Source organism: Protopterus annectens, chromosome 4.part0 (genome assembly GCF_019279795.1).
Source record: "Protopterus annectens isolate FY-2018-M chromosome 4.part0, PAN1.0, whole genome shotgun sequence".
Classification (NCBI taxonomy): domain Eukaryota; kingdom Metazoa; phylum Chordata; order Ceratodontiformes; family Protopteridae; genus Protopterus; species Protopterus annectens.
In genome coordinates this window covers 457,735,657-457,759,263 of record NC_056733.1, presented here as the reverse complement: position 1 = coordinate 457,759,263, position 23,607 = coordinate 457,735,657, and the positions used below count along the sequence as shown (strand labels likewise).

General features: G+C 38.2%; 1 protein-coding gene across 1 annotated transcript in view; it reads left to right on the top strand.

Annotated features, from left to right (window-relative positions):
• The window catches only part of LOC122800258 (transmembrane protein 17B-like), a 70,975-nt gene that overhangs the window by 2,463 nt on the left and 44,905 nt on the right, over positions 1 to 23,607 (top strand). The window contains exon 2 of the mRNA XM_044069748.1: positions 3,009 to 3,112. Coding sequence (XP_043925683.1) covers positions 3,009 to 3,112 — 104 coding nt within the window. The remainder of the gene's footprint in view (positions 1 to 3,008; positions 3,113 to 23,607) is intronic.

Below are 23,607 nucleotides of genomic sequence, written 5' to 3'. Positions count from 1 at the left end.
TGAGTTCTAAATGAACACCACTATAAAGAGAAAGTACATAAAAAGGAAATCTGTAATTATGAAACAAAAATAAACTATATTATAGTAAGGGTTGTGTGGAAGACACCAATGAGCCCTATCAGCATCCTGAAGTTCAAAAAAAAATATCTACCTGTGCCCAAACCGTCAGTCTGAATACAGCAAGTACTGTAATTTCATTGTACTGCCTGTGGATTAATTTAAATATTGAATATGTTCTTGATTCTATAATCTATCTTGGTTAATGGTATTTGCTGTTTACTCCTCTGTGGTTCCTTATAGGCAATGGTATTATATGGTATGTTTCTTTTGCATTCACAGTTTTATTTTAATTTATGCATAGTGTGAATGTTATGAATTAATCTGTATTGCTTTATATTATGCAAAGTTGTTGTTGTGTCTTTCGCCACAGTGGAACTCCGGTCCGCTAATGATTGGCAGTAGATTTTTACGTGCCGAGTTGCCGGCCCTGACGCACATCCTTCAACGAAGGTACGCCCATTCACGAATGTCTCCACACAGATAAGTGGCCATAATGTAAAAGATGAGATATACATCAAACTTTTCAAAAGAATATATATGAAAATAAAGGTATTTATAGTAACAAACACACATGCACATAGATATGCACATGTGCTCGCTAACTCATACATACACACACACACACACACACACACACACACACACACACCCATGCATGCACATAGGCACATGCACATGTGCTCGCTTATATGCAGACACATACACAAACACACACATGCATGCACATAGACACATGCACTTGTGCTCGCTCACACAAGCATACATGCATGCATGCACATAGACACATGCATATGTGCTTGCTCGCTTACACACAGACACAAACACATATGCACACATACCAATCCACAATGAAGTGCGAACGCAGAAATTGGCATATTTTAGCATTTCAGTACAGAGCACTCCATATATTGTATCATGTGGTACTTGACTTTTACATAAGATATTATTGTTTTTTTTATGCAGTTCTGGGGGCTTATATATTGAGTGCATGCAGAACTGGCTGATGCTTTTGTTATATTGGTTAAAAATGACTGAAAATTTAAAAAAAAAACACTATGTGCCTTAAACAGACTGATGACAAGTGTTCAGATCCATGCAAGTCAATCATAAGGTGTCATTTTTCAGGATTAAAAATTGAAATAAAAGTATTAATGCCAATAATACTCATATTTAAAAAAAAATAAGTGCAATACCAGCCTAAGAAACTTGCTCCAAGATTTTTTCAGGTGTGTACATTATCAAAATGCTGACACTGGCCATCTCTTCTTTTATAGAGTCAAACTGGGTCATTTGTAACCCAGCATACAAGGTACCTATTTTTAAGCCACAAAAATTGTAGCAAATTAACAGTTCAGTCGACAAGAACAACATGAATTACATGCACTGCATAAGGAAATACACAAAACGTTTTTATTACCAAATTAGATTTCTAATGCTTCGGGTTATATGTCACTGAAAAATTTGCCAGTTTGGTTGATTATTCTGCTGGCTGACAAAAAACTCATTAGCTTGTTTTTTTAACTAGCAAGATTCTTGAATTTTGCCAGTGTGTTTCAGGAAGATGACTGAATAGAAGGTATTAGGAAGTTCATTTTCTATATTATTCTGAATCTTGAACTTAGCATATATATAGTGCCATAGAGGTGTGGAGGTCAGACCCTCCATTATTGGGAAGCTTGCCTCCCTGCAAAAACACTCTGTTTTAGTAAGTTTTTGAATTCTGATGGAAATGCCATTTGATGATTAGTGACCAATGGCTAGCATGTGATTAAAGTGTCTTTCAGTTGTTAGACTCAAAATCACAATGTACCACAGAACAACACAATTTCCAGTTGAACATTTATACAACAATTTGATTTCTCTGTAGTTCTGTGATGTTTGGTGGCCATCCAGGTATATTTCTCTAACTGGTATTAGGTTCTTCAGCTGACAACAAATTCTACTTTTTTTTCTTTCGACACACACACATAAAAGAAGCACAAAAAACTCAACTTTTGCAGAAGTTTAGTAATTTACTAATGGTGTTTTAAGTATGATGTTGGGGTAAGATCCTAGGAAAGATACACAAGAAGCACTTCCCTTTTTCTAAGTTGTCCACCTAAAGATAAATGGATAGATCTAAAACAGTGTAGTGCATGACATTTTAAGGAGGTGATCGTGATTGAATTCTAAATATGCATTTTATGGGGACCAGCTTGAAGAAGCAAGACGAAAAAGATCTTTTAGTTAATAAGAGAGAAAATATGAAATTAATGTATCTACTCTACAAGAGCAAAATATTAAGGGAATGATACAGTAAGTCTCAACTGATCTGTGTGCATGTACATGTATACGCATGTGTGTGTGTGTGTGTGTGTGTGTGTGTGTGTGTGTGTGTGTGTGTGTGTGTGCGTGTGTGTGTGTGTGTGTGTGTGAGTATGTGTGTGTGTGTGTGTGTGTGTGTGTGTGTGTGTGTGTGTGTGTGTGTGTGTGTGTGTGTGTGTGTGTGTGTGTGTGTGCATGTGTGAGTATTTGTGTATGCATGCTTTGGGAAGGGTTTCTAAAAAAAAGAGAGCGATATATGACAATACTTAATTTTGCAAAATATGTGCTACACTCAAGGAACATTCCAACAGTGGAGGGTTGGATTTCAGCCATGGCCACAGAAACCCATAGAGGCTATCCATTGCTCATGGTCACAGTTTGAGAACTGTACAATACATCATAATCAGTAAATCCACACATCTGGAAGACGGAATAGGGGCAATATTAAAACTGGTATATCTAACAGCTACATAATGAGACAGCAAGCTGATATTACTAAGATCACCAATACTATGTTCTACAAAAAAGGGAACACTGTTTATATATCCAAACTTCCTAGAATGAAAAGACTTAGCAGCTCAGGGAAAGTGAGAACGTTTCTTGATATTGTACAAAAATTCCTGAAATCAATCTTTTTTTTTTAGCTCATGAAGTTGTGTCAAGTCTTCCTCTTCAGATGTTGCTGTATTTCAACGTTTTCTTCTTTCCCTTTTGGTGGATAGCTGAACTTCTTATGCTTGAACTGAAGGTAAGCAGTTTAGACAAAATGACAAGAAATATGTTCTTAACTATTTGGTTTAGAAGAGTGAGTACATTGCACTGAATTTACTTGATGGAAGTAAACAGGCTACCTAGTCTGCTCTTTAACATCATTTAGCCTTCTGTAACCCTTCCATTGCTTCATCACCAATACCTATTATCCACCTGCTCCATGCTTATTTCAGTAATGCTGTGCATTCCTTCTCTTCCACCTATTTTAGTAGTCTGTTCCATGAATCTAAAGTTCACTCCTTACCCTCAGTCTTTCCTGTCAAGGTTAAGCATTAAACTGATGAAAGAGCACACAAGGCCGGTGATAATCTCCAAAAAGTTTATGTAAGCGCTTTCGTTGAACTCGTCTGAGGAAGTTGGATTACTTGTTCAATGAAAGTGCTTACATAAACATTTTGGAGATTACCACTGGTCTTGTGTGCTCTTTCCTCAGTTTATTGTTTTTTTTTTTCTGTTTAGTTTGTTTTAAGGTTAACCATTCACATTTCCCTAACATGAGTTTGCATATCAGGATCATCCACAGTGTCTCTTCTGGCTTCTAGTCTCTGGTTATAACATGTATACATTTGATTTTTTGCTTATTTTCTATTTATCTATCTTTTTATCAATTAACTAGAACAGAGCCCGATTACAACAGACCAATTTCTGTCTCAGTGCACAGAAATATAACTGAAATACAGTCAAAGCATTGTCATTACAACTGGAATATAATAAAAGCAGATGGAGTACAGAAAAAGTTAATACAATACAGTATTTCTCCTCACACCCTTCCAGTAGCTTAAACTAGTTAATATCCCCTTTGTGTGATCTTCACTACTTCACAAAGGACAAAAGGCAAAGTTTGAATAGGCAAGGTCTGTTAGAACTGAAACAGTATTTCTTTTCTTCCAAAGTCTTTTGCCCTGGGGACACACATCATCATTACGTTTTCTGACTCTGCTGCTCTGCTATTTTGTGCTGTCTTCCAGCCTAGATATAATTAACATCCTCAGATCATTTCATGCTAGGTCAGCAACAGCTCTGCTCCACTGGATACAACTTCTCATCACAAAGCTACTGTACCTTGGTGCATTACTTCAGCTTGTTGTCTGACCTAGCATGAAATGATCTGAGGATAAGGCTACTGTAACCCTGGTGCATTACTTCAGCTTGTTGGCTGAGCCTGACCTAGCATGAAATGATCAGAGAATGTTAAAGCTACTGTAACCCTGGTGCATTACTTCAGCTTGTAGGCTGACCTAGCATGAAATGATCTGCGAATGTTAAAGCTACTGTAACCCTGGTGCATTACTTCAGCTTGATCTGAGAATGTTAAAGCTACTGTAACCCTGGTGCATTACTTCAGCTTGTTGGCTGACCTTGCATGAAATGATCTGTGAATGTTAAAGCTACTACAACCCGGTGCATTACTTCAGCTTGTAGGCTGACCTAGCATGAAATTATCTGAGGATGTTAAGGGTACTGTACCCTGGTGCATTACTTCAGCTTGTTGGCTAACCTAGCATGAAATGATCTGAGAATGTTAAAGCTACTGCAACCCTGGTGCATTACTTCCACTTGTTGGCTTTGCACCTCAAGTGCCAGCTTTCTGCTCACTTCATCAGCATTTTGAAATTCTTCATTAGACTCTGCCTTCAGTCCCACCTTGCTGCACCTATTTTTGCATCATTACTGAAGAGGATAATGTTTTATAATGTCCCTCCTAATATGTCTGAAGAACACCAAACAGCACAGGACACAGCATCAAGCCAAACAGTAGATCAATAGTTCATTTTCTTATTTCTGGTATTACCCATCACACTATATCAATTACTGTTCCATCCCCATCAATATTTTAATAATCCAGGTGTAAAGTCTCCATCATATTCCAAGCCTGGGTGACCTGAGTAAAAGGCCTTTGTGAACTCAAGATAAACCAGGTCTGCTGGCAGTCTCTCATCAAGTGTTTATGCACTTATATCATAAAACCTAATCAGATTCAACTGACAGCTGTTTTTGGCCATAACCCTATATTGGTTGTTGTTCTAAAGGAATACAACCAGCCTTTCCTTAAAATTCTCTCCTTGATATTTTCTTCTACTGTTGTTAGCTAAGAACGCTGTAGTGCCTTGGACTTTTCCTGCTCTCCTCCCCTTTTACAAAGGCATCTTGCTCACCATCTTCCATTCCTCTCATACTACTTCAACAACCAATGACCTGTTAAATATTTCTAGCAGCGCCTCTGCCAGTACATGGTCCATATTATAGAGGACCATGGGAAAGCAGCTCATCTGGTCTTTTCACCTTAATCTTCCTTAGGTTAGCCACTTGCCTTAGCACAGCCTGTTTTACAGCATGGCATATTATCCTTCCTGTATGACAACTGCACTGAACTAGATACTAAATAACTTTGCTTCTTTCAAACTTTTCCTTGTTTTGCCGTGTCGGGCTGACATTATCAGAGGACTCTTTTAACAGTCCAACTCATTTTACTATGGCTTCTGTGCCACTGAAGCAATTAGTAAAAAAAGAATGGAAAGGCAATTCTGTCAGACAGAGGTCATAATGGCTTTAGCAGGATTACAAATCTCCTTGAAAGCAGTGTAAAGCAAATAGCTTCAGTGGCTAATCTGTTATTTACCTATGAACATCAGCCACATTCATTTCCACTGAAATGCATTTCAGCATCTTGACTGTTTGCTATAGATGCATGGCTGGGCAGACTTACTACAGTGTTTACATTCAGTCTAGTAGTTCTCAGAGACATTCACAAAGTATGGCATCATTATGTGGTACCTGGAGTTAGTTGGTGTGTGAGGCAGTTTATATGGTAAAGAAATATGCACAGACTTTGAAGTTGCTGTACTAATTTATTTTATTTATATTAAACCTTTTTAAAGCAATTTGAAGAAGCTGGGCAGCCATCATGAGTGTTGTGCCCCACAGAGTAGGGTTGGTACACACTAGAATGGCATACCAAAGCCCTTCTGTCTACAAAACACATATGCAAATGACCAACACACACAGTGTATGCAGTTCAGACACACTGCACTAGTTGTGTACAGGTGAGTCCAACTATTTAATTTACAGGACCAGAACCCCATAGCAACAGTAAATGTAATGTATCTGACCACACTGATCCCACTTCCCTGTCATGTGCTGCTCAGCATACAGAGGAACAATACACATGTTTAAAACACACCTTTAGACAGCAGGAAAAATACTATTTTGGACTTCACTGTGGTGCTGGCAAACCTGCTTATTCACTCCACCAGACAGTGATGCAACAAGCTGCTACCAATGAGAGCTCTCACAGCACCAGCATCTCTCATTACCATAATATGGTAATGACCCTTAGCATTACTGCTATGCCTAATGAATAAAAATGCTTACAAATACCTGTGTGGTATGATGGTAAAAGAAAACGAACACAGCAGGGTACAGCTACTCAGTAATATATGTCAAATACCTCATAGCATACTAAATAGCTATATCCAACTGGTTGTCATGAGAAGCCAGAAATCCAGCCTTTGACTGGAGTGAAACATTCATTCATTCATTCTATTTTGGCAAAGATCAAGTTTCAGCTAACCTGACAATAATTTCACCACAATTTATTATTTTCCTGCTCTCATAAAGTAATTAATTGTTGCTTTAATACCAGAGGATATCTGAATGCCTCCAGCAGTGACCTGTTTCATATGCAACTCATACTTATAGCATTATCAGATTACTGTAGTTGTTTTATATTGCAGCCTTTAAAGTCTACACCACTGGCCCCAAAGTCCTGTCTCATCTGTTACTGCACATGTGCTTATACAATTTTTTCATTCTTGGAAGTGCGCAATTTAGGAATTTTAGTTGACAGCTATCTCAGAGATGTGCAATGAGTTGCATATCTGATATCTGTAGTACAGGTTAATCATTTCATAGGATATTAGGCAGTTGATTTTGGAGGACTATTTAAAGCTTAACACTGTTATCCCCACTACTTCCTAATAAGAGATTGTGAAGCCAAAAGAGTATGTTTACGGTTTTCCTTTCATCAATCCTGTTTGCATTGGGAAAGGGTTAATGACCTCTTCTGTTTAATCTGAAAGGGATGTCTATTCCAGAGGAGAAGAATGTTTTGGGGAGCAGTGCCTATTCTGCCAGCAGATCCTATTTACATTTTAGTGGAGACTTAGATGTTTTTACTGGTGTTCTTGGTGTTACAAGTTTTGAAAACATGTAAAAGGTCACACAGGACCGGGCCATTTGAGGTCTTGTAGGGTAGGCAGAGGTCACCTTTTAGGCGTCTGTATGAAACAGAAAAGAGACTGAGCTTTAAGACATTTTGTATGACATTTAATTCATACCCATGATTTTCTTAGTTAGAAAATGTCAGTCTTTCTTTAGCTGGATCATGTGTTTTGACAAGTGTATACTGAAGAGGGTGCTGTATTCCATTAAGAGACTACTAAGGAAAACAAAAAAGGGATGAGAAACTCTTTGGACCTAGAAGATATACCTTTAGTGATCAACTAGGCTTAGTAGAAAGACTGTCTAACAATACTGCCTATATGGTAGTTGAAGGAGAGATTGTTGTCTAATAAAGTGCCTAGATCCCTGATAACTGCATCATTTGGAGGGTAGGAGCTTGTTAATATGATAAGTGCATAGACTGCCATGTTTACTAAAGGATATAATACCACACTTTTTGATGCCTAGCTTTAGACCATAGTCCTAGAACCATTTATATGTATGTATGTTGTTAGTCACTCTTGTACAATTGTGCTGTCTCCTGGAGAGCTGAAGATGGCCCTAAACTAGCAATCATTTGCAAACTTGGTTAGTCAAAGACCTTTAAAATCATCCTTGAAATCAGAAAAGTAGATATGAAATAGAAGCAGCTCTAATACTTAACCTTGGGCGAACCCACTGATAACAAATCTTTAGGAGGAGAGCACCCCCCCCAATTTTAATTTGCTGGGTTCTGTTCATGAGCCAGTTTGCTACCCAGCAGATTATCGAATGGTTTACATTTAGACTGATTATTCTGTCTATAATGCTTAAATATGGAATGGTATCAAAAGTCTTGGCCAAATCAAGGTAAGGTGTGTGTATGTGTGTGTGTGTATGTGTGTGTGTGTGTGTGTGTGTGTGTGTGTGTGTGTGTGTGTGTGTGTGTGTGTGTGTGTGTGTGTGTGCTGACTTGCCTTCATCCAATGCCTTAGTAATGTTTTAAAAGAAACCTATCAGGCAGGATATTCAGTTCACAAACTCAAATTGGTTTGTGTCAAGGGATTGTTAAGTGGCAAATATTGTTCTTGAGCTCCATATTGATATGTTCCTTTGCCTTACAGAGTAGGTTGGTTAGGTTTACTGGCTTATAGTTACAGGATCAGTGTTGTACCCTCCCTTGTGCAGTGGAACAGTCTCATACGCTCTCCATACTCAGGCATAAAACCAGTTGAGAGCCTGCGATTAAACAGATTTAGGAGTGAGTCACAGAGAAAATGCTTTGTACTGACAGAGAAGCATGAGAGCACAGTGTCACAAGACCCACAGAACTGGTCTTTTTAGCCACACAGAGTTAATTTAGGACTTGATCATAGGTCACCTTTGGAGCAGGGTAGCTATAGTTTTATGCAGGGAAAAGCTGTGGAGATACAGGAGAGAAGTTTGAATTCAATTTATCTGTGGATCAGTGGGCCATATACTGTCAAAAGCACAACATAACAATATCCCTTACACTGCTGGCTGTTCAAGCTGTGATGTATGAGCCTTTATCTGAATCCTGCTTACCTAACCTGGTAGACTTCTTTGAAAAGGTTACTGTAGCAGGCACCTGTCCTTGTCAAATCTGAAACTGGTTTGGTCAAAAGTCTGGAGTTATTTATATCCTTGTTCATTAAGTGCATAATGATCCTTTCCATAGCCTTACAGATGAGACTGATCAAGCAACACGTCTGTTGAAGCCCCAATCTTGTGCAAGGGAATGAATGTTGCTGTCCTCCATTCATCTGGAATAAAGCCTGTTTTGAAGCTAATACTGAATAGACTGTGTAGGGACTCTGACAAGACATGTTTTAGGCTGACCAGCTGACAGCCTGATATATTGTCTGACCCCATAGAAGTAGTGCTCTTGACCTTACATAGCACATTGCAGATTTGTTCTTGGGATATTACAGGAGGTGTCAAATGGGTATGTGATCTGAAAATATTGGAGTGGGAAGAGGAGGGTAAGGGTGAGCTAAATTTGTCTGAAAGTAGATCATCAATGTCCTCTGGGTCAGATTGTGTAGCTTTGCCCAGTGCGAGGTATTGCTTCTGAGGTTTTCAACATAGTTATAGCATGCTTTGTGGTTCTCCTTCACCTGGGTGACTATTTAACTCATATTTGGCTTTGGTTGGTTTGATCAGGGTCCAGGGTTTCTTGGTTAGTTTAATAAGACGATTTTGGCATCTTAAGAGTTAAATTAATTTTCTGTGCAGTGATTTGTTTTTCGTATTTACAGAGACGGTTTACATAAGAGTTCTACTATAGGAGTTTATTTTTGAATTTGGCATTGTTTTTATTTATGGGGGGCGGCTGAGTCTATGCAGATATTTACGTATGCACAGAATTTGGCAGTAAAGGATTCCGCATAAGCACTGTTGTTATCAAGATGGAAAGGGCTTTTGAATTTAACCAGCAATTACAGACCCATAAATCTGAACAGCCCCATAAGTAAAGCCAATGAAAGACTTGTCATGGAGCTAATCAATAAGGACATAAGAAACCACCAAACACTTCATCCATCTCAATCTGGATTTGTCAAGGGCAGGTCATGTTTACTCAACCTGGTGGACTTTTTTGAAAATATCACCAAAGCAATGGATGAAGGAAAAATGGTACACACCGCATACCTTGACCTGGCCAAAGCTTTTAACACAATTCCCTACTCGAAGATAATAGAAAAGTTAAATAAACTGGGAATAAACCCCTGTATTACCCACTGGATTGCCAATTGGCTCACAGATATAATGCAGGAAAGCAAAATAGAGGATGCTACCTCTGCAAATAGACAGTTACCAGTGGATTCCACCAGGGTTCTGTGCTGGGACCTCTCCTGTTTAACCTCTACATCTCGAGGTAAAATCCAATACAAAACAGCTTTATTTGACTAAGTTTGAAAATGACTGCAAGGTAGGAGCAGTCATTGAATGCCCATATGACTTAGCCATCCTGCATTAAGGTTTGTCCCATGGTGCCAAAAATCATAGACTGAAATAAATGCCACAAAATGCATTATTGTATTCTTTGGGAAGCCATCTACCCTGGGGAGCTACCACATTGACAATACACTCCTAAGAGTTGATCCACTTGTTCAGAATTTGAGAACTTATGTGGACAGTGACGTAACTTATGCGCGTGTCCAATTTTGTAAGCAATTGCTTCTATATTGCACAGTTTATAAACAAAGGAATTGTGTCTAGATCTAGAAATGTCATTGCACTCCTTTACTTAGCCCTCCTTAGGCCAATCGTTGAGTATAGTGCCCTCTTTGACATGTATCTGGCCAGACACATGCAAAAACTGCAACATCCACAGATATACCTTACTAAAAGGTTACAAGGCCTAAACAATATGTTCTACATGGAACAATTCAAAGCACTCTCACTATACTTGGTATCCTACGTCTGGCATGCAAAGGTTCCTCCAACCCAATATGGATGGACTTACTGCATATCAGCAAGTCAGATGTCATCAAAAGTACTCAGTCTAGGGATCTAAACCTTTTCTGCAACATCAACAGAAAGGTTTGGAGGGGCAGGTATATCTCACAGAGAACACCACTGCTCTGGAGGAGACTCCCATCTATGTAAAACAAAGCTCCTCCCTGTCCATCTTCCAGTGTAGTTTGTATCTATGCATAAGTAATAGAAAGTTAGCCCTGGAACTGCCCCCTGTGCTACTAATGGACATAGGCAGCTCCTGAATGCTTTATCCCATGCATGGGTCAATGTCAAATTATATATGTTATAATTTCAGTTATTCTTTGTATGACTACTATATAATTATTGATCATGGGATGGGTAAGACAAATCTAACACCAAATGGGATTGGTTAACTTCAAAAGGGAAACTGGTTAGGCTTAAAATGTTCCACAAGGGCAGCTAACCTAGTACTTGACAATAAACCTATGAACCAGTTCATCACTCAGTTTTAGCAGAATTGCCTTTGCATAATCTCTGAATATTGAGGTACTGGAAGTTGTTTCAGGCTTAGGTCTTGTGATGAATGCAATTGATTTATGGTCTGATATGACCAGGGAAGAAGTTGCAAATGGGGAGTTAGTAAAGCTGCCCATACTGGTAAGGACCAAATCCAGGATTTTATTGCCCTAGCTGGGGTGAAGACTAACTGGTTCAGAGCATTTGTATTGATAAAGTCCAGAAATTTTAAGGCCTACGCATTTGATGATATATAAGTCTCCCAGTTTATGGAGGGATAGTTGAAGTCTCCTAGGAGTATGGTGTTTGGCTTAATACATAGGGACGGACTTCAATACTAGTTAGGCAGGAAGTGTGGGCTGAAAGGGTCACAGATGGGGTCCTATAATTAACTATGATATGATAAGGGGGTTTATTAATATTAAGTTGGATAAGGAGGAGTTCACATCATTATCTTGTTTAATGAGTCTGGATTTTTTTAACAATATGGAGACATTGTTGCCTTTAGTGTCTTTGTGTAATGCGACAGGCCTGAAAGTGTGATAGGCATTGAATCCCTGCACTTATGAAGTGCTTTTGTTGGTCCTGAACCAGATCTTTGTGATGATGCATATATCAATGTTTTCCAGGATAGGAGTGTTTGCAGGGAGTGGAGTTTTTGTTAAGGCTCTTAACATTGTAGAAATAATTAGCAATACTTCAGTGTTAAACAAATTCTATTTCCCTGTGTTGGAATCTTTAGAAGACTGACATTGTCTAAAAAAGGCTCTGTAGGAGTGGACAAGGATTTTGCAATGTATGTATGCCTTGGGGGTTAGGTGCAGGTCACTTCTGCAAAGCAGTTAGGGCAATGTACCCCCCCCCCCCCAGGCTGTTATATACTGTATCACATTTGAATGACACCAGAAGTGAAGCTAAGCCACTTGTTGAAAATCATAATCTTTTGTTTGTTTTGGCATCAGTCATGCTGATGGTAGATTCCTGCTGAAGGTTAGGTTCTTATCAGTCTCAGGTATATATTCTGACAGCTCCATCATATTTCTCTTTGTATAGTGCAGGGAGGTACATCTTGAATCATTTACACCAAAATTTGCTATAAACTCTCCATATAGATCCCACCACTGCTTCACCCTACAACAACTTAATTGGCTAGAATTACCCCCACTATTTAACATACACCCAACTAGTCACTGCCCCCAGACTGATATACCAAGCAGTAAATTCACCTTTTCTCCATCATCTACTCCTTCCCCACACCTGCACCAGTGTTCTCCGTTTTTCTAATAAATTGTTACTACAAATCTCCAATTCAAACAATCATGCAGGGGTCTCTGTCTACTCTGTGTATCCAAAATCTGGAATGCTATCCCTCAACCTATCACAACTATTACTAACCTGATCAACTTCAAAAACCTGTTTAAGACTCGCTTGTATAACGGCTGGTTATGCCCATACTCTAGTCCTGGTTAAATCACTTTCTTCATGTTAATTTATGTCCCAACCTAAAGTCCACTAACCTTATTGCCCATCATATGTAATTATATATTTTGTCTCTTACTACTATATTCCCCTCTCCCCAACCACTAACTATAATCCTCTCAGTCCATATCGCCCTCCTACCAAATAACCCATGCTTTACTCACACTTTCCCTCACATGACTTATTATTCTTTCACCTTAACTTTATTGCCTTTCTACATAGCCCTGACTCAAATTTTGACTTCTATTTAAATACCCCAAACTCTCATTTCATCTGGTTTCTTCAACCTTCCCAACATCCCTCTTTCTTTAACCTATGGGTCAGCAATTGCCTCTTCCTATACATACCCCTGTTTTACTCTCTATGTTACTTATTTTCACCCTTTCCCCTCTTTTGTCAATTCCATCCCTCCCTCACTCTTCCCTCTTCCATTTTTTCCTGTGGTACATATTAATCCCTTTTTAACTTCATCTAGCACAGCTCTATCCAAATCATACAATTTATATAGTCTTCTTGTAACTTGAATATAATCTTCTAATGTCAATCCTATACCTGTACCTTTTGAACAAGATGGATTTGAACTAGTATTTTGTATTAATATCTGTTCTCACCATCAATGTGATTTTATGGTTTATTAAAATGCAAATTATGGCTTATTCAAGTGTTTAAAAGTTATGTTATTACTGTAATTTTTGCTGATTGTCTCTGGAGCTTTTCTCCCCGGGCCTCCACTGAAAATGGGCTGTCACCTAGTTGGACTTTCCCGGTAAACATATGTTAAATAAAATAAATAATTAAAATGTGTACTATAACTTTGTCTTGTGTGTGCTTGTGATGCAAGAACATGATGCTTGCATAATGTGGTGAATCCTGCTACCTGATAGGCAACTGACTGTGATCCACTCTTTACACAGCCAGGTGAGTAGTGTATCTAACTGTGCCATCACCTATGACTAGGGTATTGCATGCTATGGAAGTTTGCCTTATGGGCTATAGAAATCAAAGTGACCTTAGATATATTTTTCATGGTGGGGCCTGCCCATAATGAGTGTTTTTGAGGTTGCTGATGTTTCTTCTTTGTTAGGTTATTTTTTGGAGGCCTTTGTTTTTTAGTTAGGTTAAAGATCCACAGCATATGAATGTCTATGTCTTTGGTCTAAGCTGTGTGTGTTTCCTTTAGTGAGGTATTGTGTGGTACTGACAACCTGCTTGTTATTTGTTGTAGGTTTGTCTGAGCGCTTTCCCTCCAATAATGTTTTATAACTACATCTCTTACACAATGTGTCCACTGGTTTAAACCTTACTCTACAAGATGACAAAAGACACTGAGCCTATCATCAAAGACTTGGCCACATCCAAGTATACAACATGGTCTGAGTGGCCACCATCCATCTCACTGTAACATTCTCAAAGAAGTTCAACTAGTTGAGTAGATATGATCTGCCCCTGATAAAATCAAACTGCTGTGGTTCCAGCTGTATGAGGTTTTTAAAACTGTAATATAAGACACAGATTTAAAAAGTTCCATGACCTTGCAAACTAGGCTAGTGGGGTTGATGGGTATATAATTCCTGTTGTCTGAGACAGAACCTCTCCTGTGCAGTGGCACGACCAAAGTTGTTTTCCAAACATTATGGTACTATCCTGTCGCAAAAATAAGATAAGCAAGTGCGGGGGGGGGGGTCAGTAAGGCCATGTTTTGTGCTATTGATTATGTATCCATGTTAATTTTCTACATTCATGGAAGTGGTGTTTCCAGTTTTAGAAAATACAGGCTGGACATGTTCCATGGTGACTTTAGGAGTTTTGTGGAACTGTGGGATTTCTAAAATTCCAATGACTGTTTCTTGATTAAAATTAGCGTTAAGTCTATCTACAAGTATGTTGGGATTGTTTTTATGTCAGGCATACATATTTTGGGGGGGTTGCATACTGGATTAGCATTCAGTCATCTGCAAAGTAGATGCAACTCCATTAGTGAGTAAATTAATTTTTATTTATGAAAATATTAGAAAGGAGAAAGCCTAAGACTGAGCCCCATGGTACTGCAGTATATGACATAAAACTATGAAATACTACACTTTTCCATACGATTGCTTATGTTCTGAAGATAGTTTTTAAAGTAAGATATAAATGGATTGCTGCAACTTATTGTATGGAGCCTGTGTAACAGGATAGGATAAGATGCTCATAAACTGATTCATAAATATTCCAAGACCACTGAGTCTTATGACCGTTCTTGCCTTGCCAATACCCAATCTCTTTGACTATACATCTTTTCTGTAGGATGGCCATACCAATCAATCTTGGAGTAAATTTGGGAAATTCCCATCCAGTCATTTAGTTTTCATTCAGGGTCATAGGGGGTGATACCATCTGGGGCCAGCACTGCACACTGCAAGGTATTATTTCTCGGTTTTCTGATGTAACCAAAGACTGGTCTGTAGTTATATTTAGCCTTTGATGTCAGTTTTAGTTTATGTTGGGCTTTCAGCTTGGTTGTTTTTGGCTCATTGCTGATATTTTTGATAAGTCTATAAAAGGGCTAGATTTGTTATAAGTTTTTTTTAAATTTTGTTATACGGCTTATTTATAATGGCAGACTACCAAGTTGTGTCCATTTCTAAATTTACCATTATATTTGTTTCTAGGGGGACTGCCACAATTATACAAATTTTTGTGTGGTAGTAGACTTCAGATGAATTCATGGGAATTAGTAAGATGTGTCATTGTCAGGACTCCTTTTCTTCTAGTTGGATATTCCTACTTAATATTTACTTTCCTGAAAAAAAAAATCCAAAACTGATGCAAAATACCCACAGCAGTCATGCACAGTTGGTGAAAACAGCTGATTTTTAGTACTGCAGTCAGAAGTGAGGCCAAAACTGTCTTCCTCGAGGCACTTCAGTATAAAATAGCACTCACTTACATTCAACCTATACCCTTTCATTTTTAGTTGACGCTATACAATACAATACAATACTGATTATTTCCCTATCTTTTTGCATTGAGATGTGTAAGCCTGAAGGCTTCATATACCTTTTAGGAGTTGTGGTGTGTTGCTTAATTAAAGTGCATTTTGCAAATTTGTTTAAAATTTGGCAAGAGCTGCATTTAATCTCATGTCAAGAGTTAATGAATTTCATATAACTGTTACAATGCTGCTTGGCAACTTGTCACATATGTGCTGGATGTTCTGTTTTTTCTGGATTAGGTATTTGTTGTTTTAGCTTGCATTCTGTTGGTATACCAGAAGAATATAGGCAGACTATATTCCTGTTTCTTCAACTTCATGGAATAGATGTTTAAGTAGCAATTTATGAGTGAATGTTAGGTGAATGTCTTTGGTTTTATTTCTAGGGTCATCTCTGTTAATTTGTTGAATATTTCATAGCTGTGTGCATGGTGTCGAAGATGAACAGTAACTTTTGCAGCTGTCTTGTACATTGGTGACATTTCTGATAGTATAGATTTGGAGGGAGTGACCACTGCACCATATAGCAGTTTAAGGGAAAAGAGTGGGTTTTCTATCAGCCTTAAGCTTGGTACAAGGCACCTACGGAGTCTGTAAACAGCTCCAAAGATGTCTTTTACAGTGCTGTATTTGTGCTATTCAAAATATAGGATATTATCTATTGTCACACCAACATATTGCCAGTGTGAGACTATTTTTATTGCTAATCTTGCCTTTAAAAACAGCTGTACTTTTATGGCTGCTGCAAGAATAACTGTAATTTTATGGCTGCTGCTGTTTTAAAAATGATTTCCAAACAATGAGTTTTGTTTTCTTCAGTACAGGTATACTCTGTGTGTTTAAAAGATTGTTTAGAATTATTTTTTATGTCAGCCATGCATATTTTTTTGTCCCTTTGCATTGTGGATTAGCATTCAGTCATCTGCAGACTGAATGCAACCCCATTAGTGTATTAATGCATTTTTATTTATGAAAATATTAGAAAGTAGAGAGACTAAGTCTGAATCCCATGGGACTACAGTATATAATGTAAAACTATGAAATGCTACTCTTTTCTGGCTTCCTATTACGTGATCGCAGACGCATTTTGTCGAATGCATCTTGATCAAATGTAAAAGAACAAAAAGGCAAAATAGCGAAGAGGCTTTTAAGCGAATTCTTTCCCTGGGAAAGAATTCACTTGGCCGCTTCCGTTACTTTGCCGTCTGTGGCACTGTAGTGCAATCTCAGAGTTGGCATATTTAAGTAGGGTGTGTGTGGGTGGCACAGCCCCCACATCAGGGGGTGTTGGGGCAAATCCCCCCACTTTATGTAATGTTTTAAAGTTTTGGGGTTTTTTTTTTTTTTTTTTTTTACAACAGTGATTTTTTTTCCCTTGGAAAACAAATCGCTGTTCTGAGGTTTCGACATTGTAAGCTTTCGCTTACATGGGGTCGATTAATTATCATTCTCTTCTGTAAGCATGTGATAATATAATATAGACCCTCTTTTCCATATGATTGCTTGTGTTCTGTTCTGAAGATAGTTTTTAAAGTAAGATATGAAAGGATTGCTGCAACCTATTGTAGTAAGTTATGAAAGGATTGCTGCAACCTATTGTATGGAGACTGTATAACAGGATGGAATAGGATGCTCATAAACAGATTTGTAGATATTCAAGGCCACTGAGTCTCATGACCGGTATTAGCTTGCCAGTATCCTCTCTCTTTGGCTGTGCATCTTTTCTCCAGGATGGCTGTACCAATCAATCCTGGAGTAAATTTGTGAATTTTCATTCACTCATTTAGTTTTCATTTAATAGAAAATAGTAAGTCATACTACTTATCATGCAGATAATGTTTATTCCAGAGGTTTGGGTGCTACTGGGTTATAAACCTAACCCTCCACCATGTTTTATTTATGTGTTGGTGAAGATTTAGGTCCCTGGTTATAATATTGCTGGAGATATTGGACTAACAGAGAAAAAGGAGGTCAGAGCAATTGGTGTAGTAATCATGATAGAGATCTCCCACCTCAAAAGTCTATAATACACTGAATAAAGGGATAGATCTCCCAGCCTCTCTCTCTTGGTGGCTCAGAGACTTAAGGCTTGTGATCTTTTTGGTTAGGAACCTTTAGAGTTTTTCTAATTGTTTTGATATGTTTAGTGAGATACTTCCCAAAATGGGCATTGTACTTAATAACTGACCTGATCATAGCTGAGTATAAAAGAGTGATTAGTTGTTTAGACCTTCTGTTATTCATTTGGCAATTAGCTGGGCTGAATAAGAGGATTTCCCAACAGCAACCTCAAATGATGATAAAAAGAGATGAAGTTATCAACCTAAGTACATTTTCATTTTATAGAGGTATGTTGTCTAGACAGTATGATGAGAGGAGGGGTTATCTACCAAAAGTGATGATACTATATTTTTTAGCATTTATTCTGAGTCCATTTTTAACAGTTTCATCAATATGTGACTATAAAGAGTACATTCTGGAGAGTTTGGGTTTCATAGGGTACCATAACAATAACCCCGGGTTGCAAACATCTACAGACTTTGTTACCCAGACGCCATGTCTCGGTTTGCAAATCTGAAAAGTAAATGCCAAAATGAAGAAGTGCCACCTGTAATCACCAATATTCAAAATAGCAAAGCCTTTTGAAATAAAGCTGTAATAATAAATCCATTATAGCAGTTAATTGTTATGTGTTCCAGTACTTTTTAAATGTTGTTTGCTTACTGTTCCCTGGTCAAAAACTGTGTTGTGTAGATATAAAAAGATTGTGTTTGGTAGATGGCCAGATGTCTGTGGATTCCCCACTCTAGCATCCTTCGTAAGACGGTTACTAACCTATAATTTTTGGACTTGTTTTGTTGCTCACTGTTAAACAGAAGAAATGTTTTAGACTGCTCCTATAATAACAGAAGGATTCCTTCTATGAGGTTTTTATTTATTAGTAGTACCAGAAGACCAGTATACTATATGATGATAATTTCTTGAGGTATCCTGATAGAGGTTTGTTCACTGTGGGCAATCCATTGCATTTCAGTTTTGAGATTATTTGTTTTACAGTTGTTACTGTTGTAGTCTGAATGGTGAGCTCAGGGTGATTAGATTGAGAGAATATGCAATATGAGATGATGATGTGGATAAACTGTTGTCTATTGAGTGTTGCTTGATAACTGATCCCAAGTATCATCTGGAAGTATTTGTTGTATGCTGGGGTGGTGCTGTTTCCATTGGCTTGATTTTGTTACCCATATTCTCTGTATTTGTTGAGTGGTGTAATAGGCAAATTTAAGTTATTCTTCCTAAATCTCTTAATAGCTTAAACTCTTGAGTTAGCTTGCCTATCCAGAGTAGTATGCATCTTTTAATTTTAACAGATGTCACAGTGTACATAATTAGTAGATATACAAAAGTGTCACCAACTTTCTGAAGAGCTAGACTGGCACGGTTTGCTTGGTATAGGAAGACTCAGTTTACTGGTAGAAGGTCTTCCTTGATTGATATAGAATGGTAGTTTATGCCTGATTTTAGTGTAGTGCTCTTTGGTTTAGATGAAAATGGTCTGTTTCCATACTCTGAAAGTATACTGGTGGTTACTAAGGTTAATTGGAAACTTTTTACTGATGATGCTGTTCTGTGTTCCATTTTAAGTATCCAGTTGAAAACATTGTTGGCTCCAGCCTTGGCAGCTTCACAAGATGGAGTTGTAATTAGTTGTGTGAATCCAAGGAATTGCATTTCATTGTTCAATTTGTCTATTAGGATCAGGGTTCCCTGTCTTTTGAAAGAATCGTACAACAATGATCTGGACCATGCATGACATATCAAAAAAGTTTGGTCAAAATACTGAAAATTAGAAGGTTTAATTATGAATGTTCATTATACAAATTAATGTTTTTTTTTAATGTCCATGCAACCTGTCCAATAGCTCTCCTTACCACAGCTGACCATTCTATTCAGTCCTCTAATGGGCAGGAAAGAGCCAAGCCTATCTACTCCAAGATGGTACAACAACCCTATGACCCATTTGTCCTTATCAGCTCATTCTTCCTAAAGACTAAGAGTTCGGTGTGAGGGAGTGGGCTAGCAGCTTTTTATGCAACCATCCTAAATCCAGTCTAGCACTTTCTTAGAAGCTCCACAACTGCTGATTTGCAGCAGGAGCATGAATGTGACCACACACACACACACACACACACACACACACACACACGCATGCACGCACGCACACACACACACACACACACACACACACACACACACACACACACACACACACACACACTCAGCAACACCTGCCTAAGAGGCACATCAATGTGCAACATGGGCTGTATAAACTCATTACTGCAGGTGATGCACCCACATTCCTGTAGCTATCACCAGATGAGAAGCTGAACTGCCTTCCTCCCAGCAGGATGGGTAAGCTAGTACTAACCACTTATACCCACCATTCACTGCTCAGCCCCTGCAGCAATTCTGCTATTAATCAAATGAAATTAATTTTGAGCCAGGCATTCAGAAGAATGTTAGTATCTTCAATGAAGAACATTAGTATCATTAATGTATTACTTGCCAAAGGCCAGTCTCAGTGTTGGTGTGCAAACTAATTTTCAGAAATGAATTACACAATGGCAATCTCATGGTACATGACCTGACATGATGTGTCATAGATGCCATGCTAAATATTGTGACAAGCATGCAATGAAATGGTTAAATTTTGGCCATTTTTGAAATTCCCATTGAATAACATTTAAATAGAAAAACTAACAGAAAAAAAACATTGCAACACTTACTGGAAGCTGTTGGTGAACTGTTGTACTTATCTGAAGCCTTGGCTGTATTGTAACCCTTACCTGAAGTTGTGGCTTCATTGTAACTCTTAACATACATGGTACTTGCATTGCTATACTTACAGGAAACTCAGGTTGCTTTTTGACCCTTACCCAAAGCTGCAGTTACATTGTAAGCTATTAACTTAGATGGTACCCACACTGCCATACTTACCTGAAGCCTTAACACTTTAATATTTATTTGAAACTGTGATTATTTTGTGACATTTACCTTAGAAGATGGCAGATCTGTATCATGTACCTAGGGTTATAGTTATTGTAACACTTACATGAAGCTGTATCTACATTGTAACACTTACCTGAAGCTGTGGCTACATTGTGTCACTTATCTAAGTGTTGACTACAAGGGACATAGAGCTTAGTGGTTGCATTGTTACACATGTCTGAACTGGTGGCTGTACACTAACCCTCATCTGAGTCTCAGACTTCATTAAGACTTACCTGAGGCTGTGGCTGGCTCCTGAAAGGTAAATGTGTATTCCTAAACCAGAACAGGTGATGTTCTTGAAGCTCTGAGTCATAAGCTGTGTGATGATAGGAGGTACTGCCAGCCATGCCAGGGAGAAGTAGGGCAGTGGATGTAAGATTTGTGCCAGCACAGCTAGCTGGAATTTTATAAATAAATATGTCATTTGTATATCAAGTTGATTTGTACAGATGCTTGTGCTGAAAATGTATTTGTGAGCTCTACTTATGTTAATTGCGTTAAAATGTATCAACAGTGCACCCTGCCGAAATGAAGAGAAATGAACATGTATTATGGTAACTGAATTAAATGCATATGTTTTAATAGAGGGCACTGGCACAGCAATGGTTAACCAGCTGGCTTATTTTAAGAAAAATAAGGGAAATATAAATGAGCTGTTAAATCATTGAACATCACCCACAGTGCTGAGTAGGCCGGGAGATGGTAGGTCTGGGAGCAGCCATTATCTGTTAGCTTTTGTAAAAAAGGGGGGAGGTGTTGTAAATGTCTCTGGCTCTTAGGCATTGCCATAAAAGCTCTAAATGTGCATTTTAGCAGTCTGCTGAAGTCCTGTCTCAAACGTCAGAGGAGATACTGTGAGAACCTAGAGTCAGGTGACCAGATGAGGTCATTCTGCATGTCATCTTGGATATTATAATTTACAGGGAGTGATCTCAGAATATGGAGTATTCTATTTTGGAGCCTAACTAGAAAGACTGTTCACGTATTTCATCTTGCCTTGCCCAAGTAAGTTATTAGGGAATTGTATAATTCTCTTAAATTCAGTGAGGAATATAGTGAAGCTTAGTTTAGATATTATTTTTTTTATTTGTATGAGTCTGTCCATCACTGCTCTTTTCAATATTTTCTTGATTTGAACTCTGCGGTTTACTGTGAATATATATTCAGTATTTTTCATTTTTTATTATTTACTATTAAATATATTTAATACTTTTTTGTTGCTGGCTTTTGTAGAGAGTATCTAACCTTTGAGAGTACTTATATTTATTTGGTGACACTATGTGGGCTACTCCAGAAGGCCTAGCTGTCTTGGTGTACTACTACCATTTGTATTAGTATTGATATTACATAGTATAATTGGATACCCTTTTAAGAGCCTTATAGTAAATGACTGGTGGCAGTGATAACTACCTTATAGTCTGGGCAAAAGGGAGCATAGCTAGTAGACCTGTGCCAGCCTTTCCCACATATGTGGGTGTGTGTAAAAATTAAATCTTAGAGTATGTGTGTCAGCTACTTGAGACAAGGACATGAAACACTGAGTTCTTGAGTTGCTGTTGTTGTTGAGTTGTTGTTGTTGTTGTTGGAAGACTTGGCTTGGAAACTCAATTGAGGACCTAACCCTACAGCTGTACCAGTGGAGAGTCTTAATGTGGATCTGGAGGGAGACAGATACAGAGACATCCAGACCCTGGGCTGACTGTGTTCCATGTACTCTTAAGGGAAGTTGTACTTGATGCAGAGAGGTCTGCATCTGGAAATCCATTTGTATTTCAAATGCACATCCCTCTCCAGTGTCAGTGGTGAGGATTTGGGCTCCTTGATTACTGACCCAGTCTGGAGACAACACATATTGGTGCCTATCACATATTGATAGCAATGGTAGGAGTCACAAGCTGAATCTGGGAGGATGATGCAATTGGGTGTGTAATGTGAAGGTGGGAAAACTGATAATAAAGTAGCTTTTTAACAGAGAAAAGGGGAACAAAACAAAATTAAAATAACAATATAATTATCTCATGTATGCATGCCAGTGGAAAGGAGTTCTGACAGAATCCTGAAGTGCTGCAACCAGTAATGAGGAGTCAAGTGTATCCATCACAAAAATAAAAGGTTTGGCACTGTTTAAAGTGGTGTTCTACAGAACTGTGGTCACATGAGGGAAGACAACTCACAATACCATTTTTCACTGATAAAAAAAACTAGTAACTCTTTTTCAGCTAAAGAACGTAGCTCACTTTTCACAAATTCCACTATTTTGAAGTTATGTAGCTAGCCCTGACATTAAAAAGTATAGATGTAGGTAACAGATGTGGATCCGCACTACAGTCAGGTGGAGAGATAATGATGCGCTGTGCATTAAATACAAGTAAGGGTGACTAGGATGGGCTTACAGTGGAACCATCAGGCTGAATGAGACAGATGGCTACATAACATTACTTTTGATAAATAAAAGCTAATAAAGCCTTTTCATGGATAAGTTATTTCATTTCAGGAAATCAACATGATAGACTGGACATCTTCCACCATACTGAAATGTTGTAGCCACTATGTACAGACTGGGTATCATTCATGCCATTAAAAACAATATCAATGTATGTCTGAAGGAATGGGAGAGGGTGGTAGTGTGATGGTCGGGCATGTTAGAATAATGCTGGACTAGTTTTTCAAATCACTGGTATCAAGTGAAAGAATTATACAGCTAAGTCCTCTAGGGGCTAGGAAAGTTTTCTTTTTCTTTGCCAAATCTCTCCTTCTGTCTGATATCCACATCACGCAGAAGCTCAGAG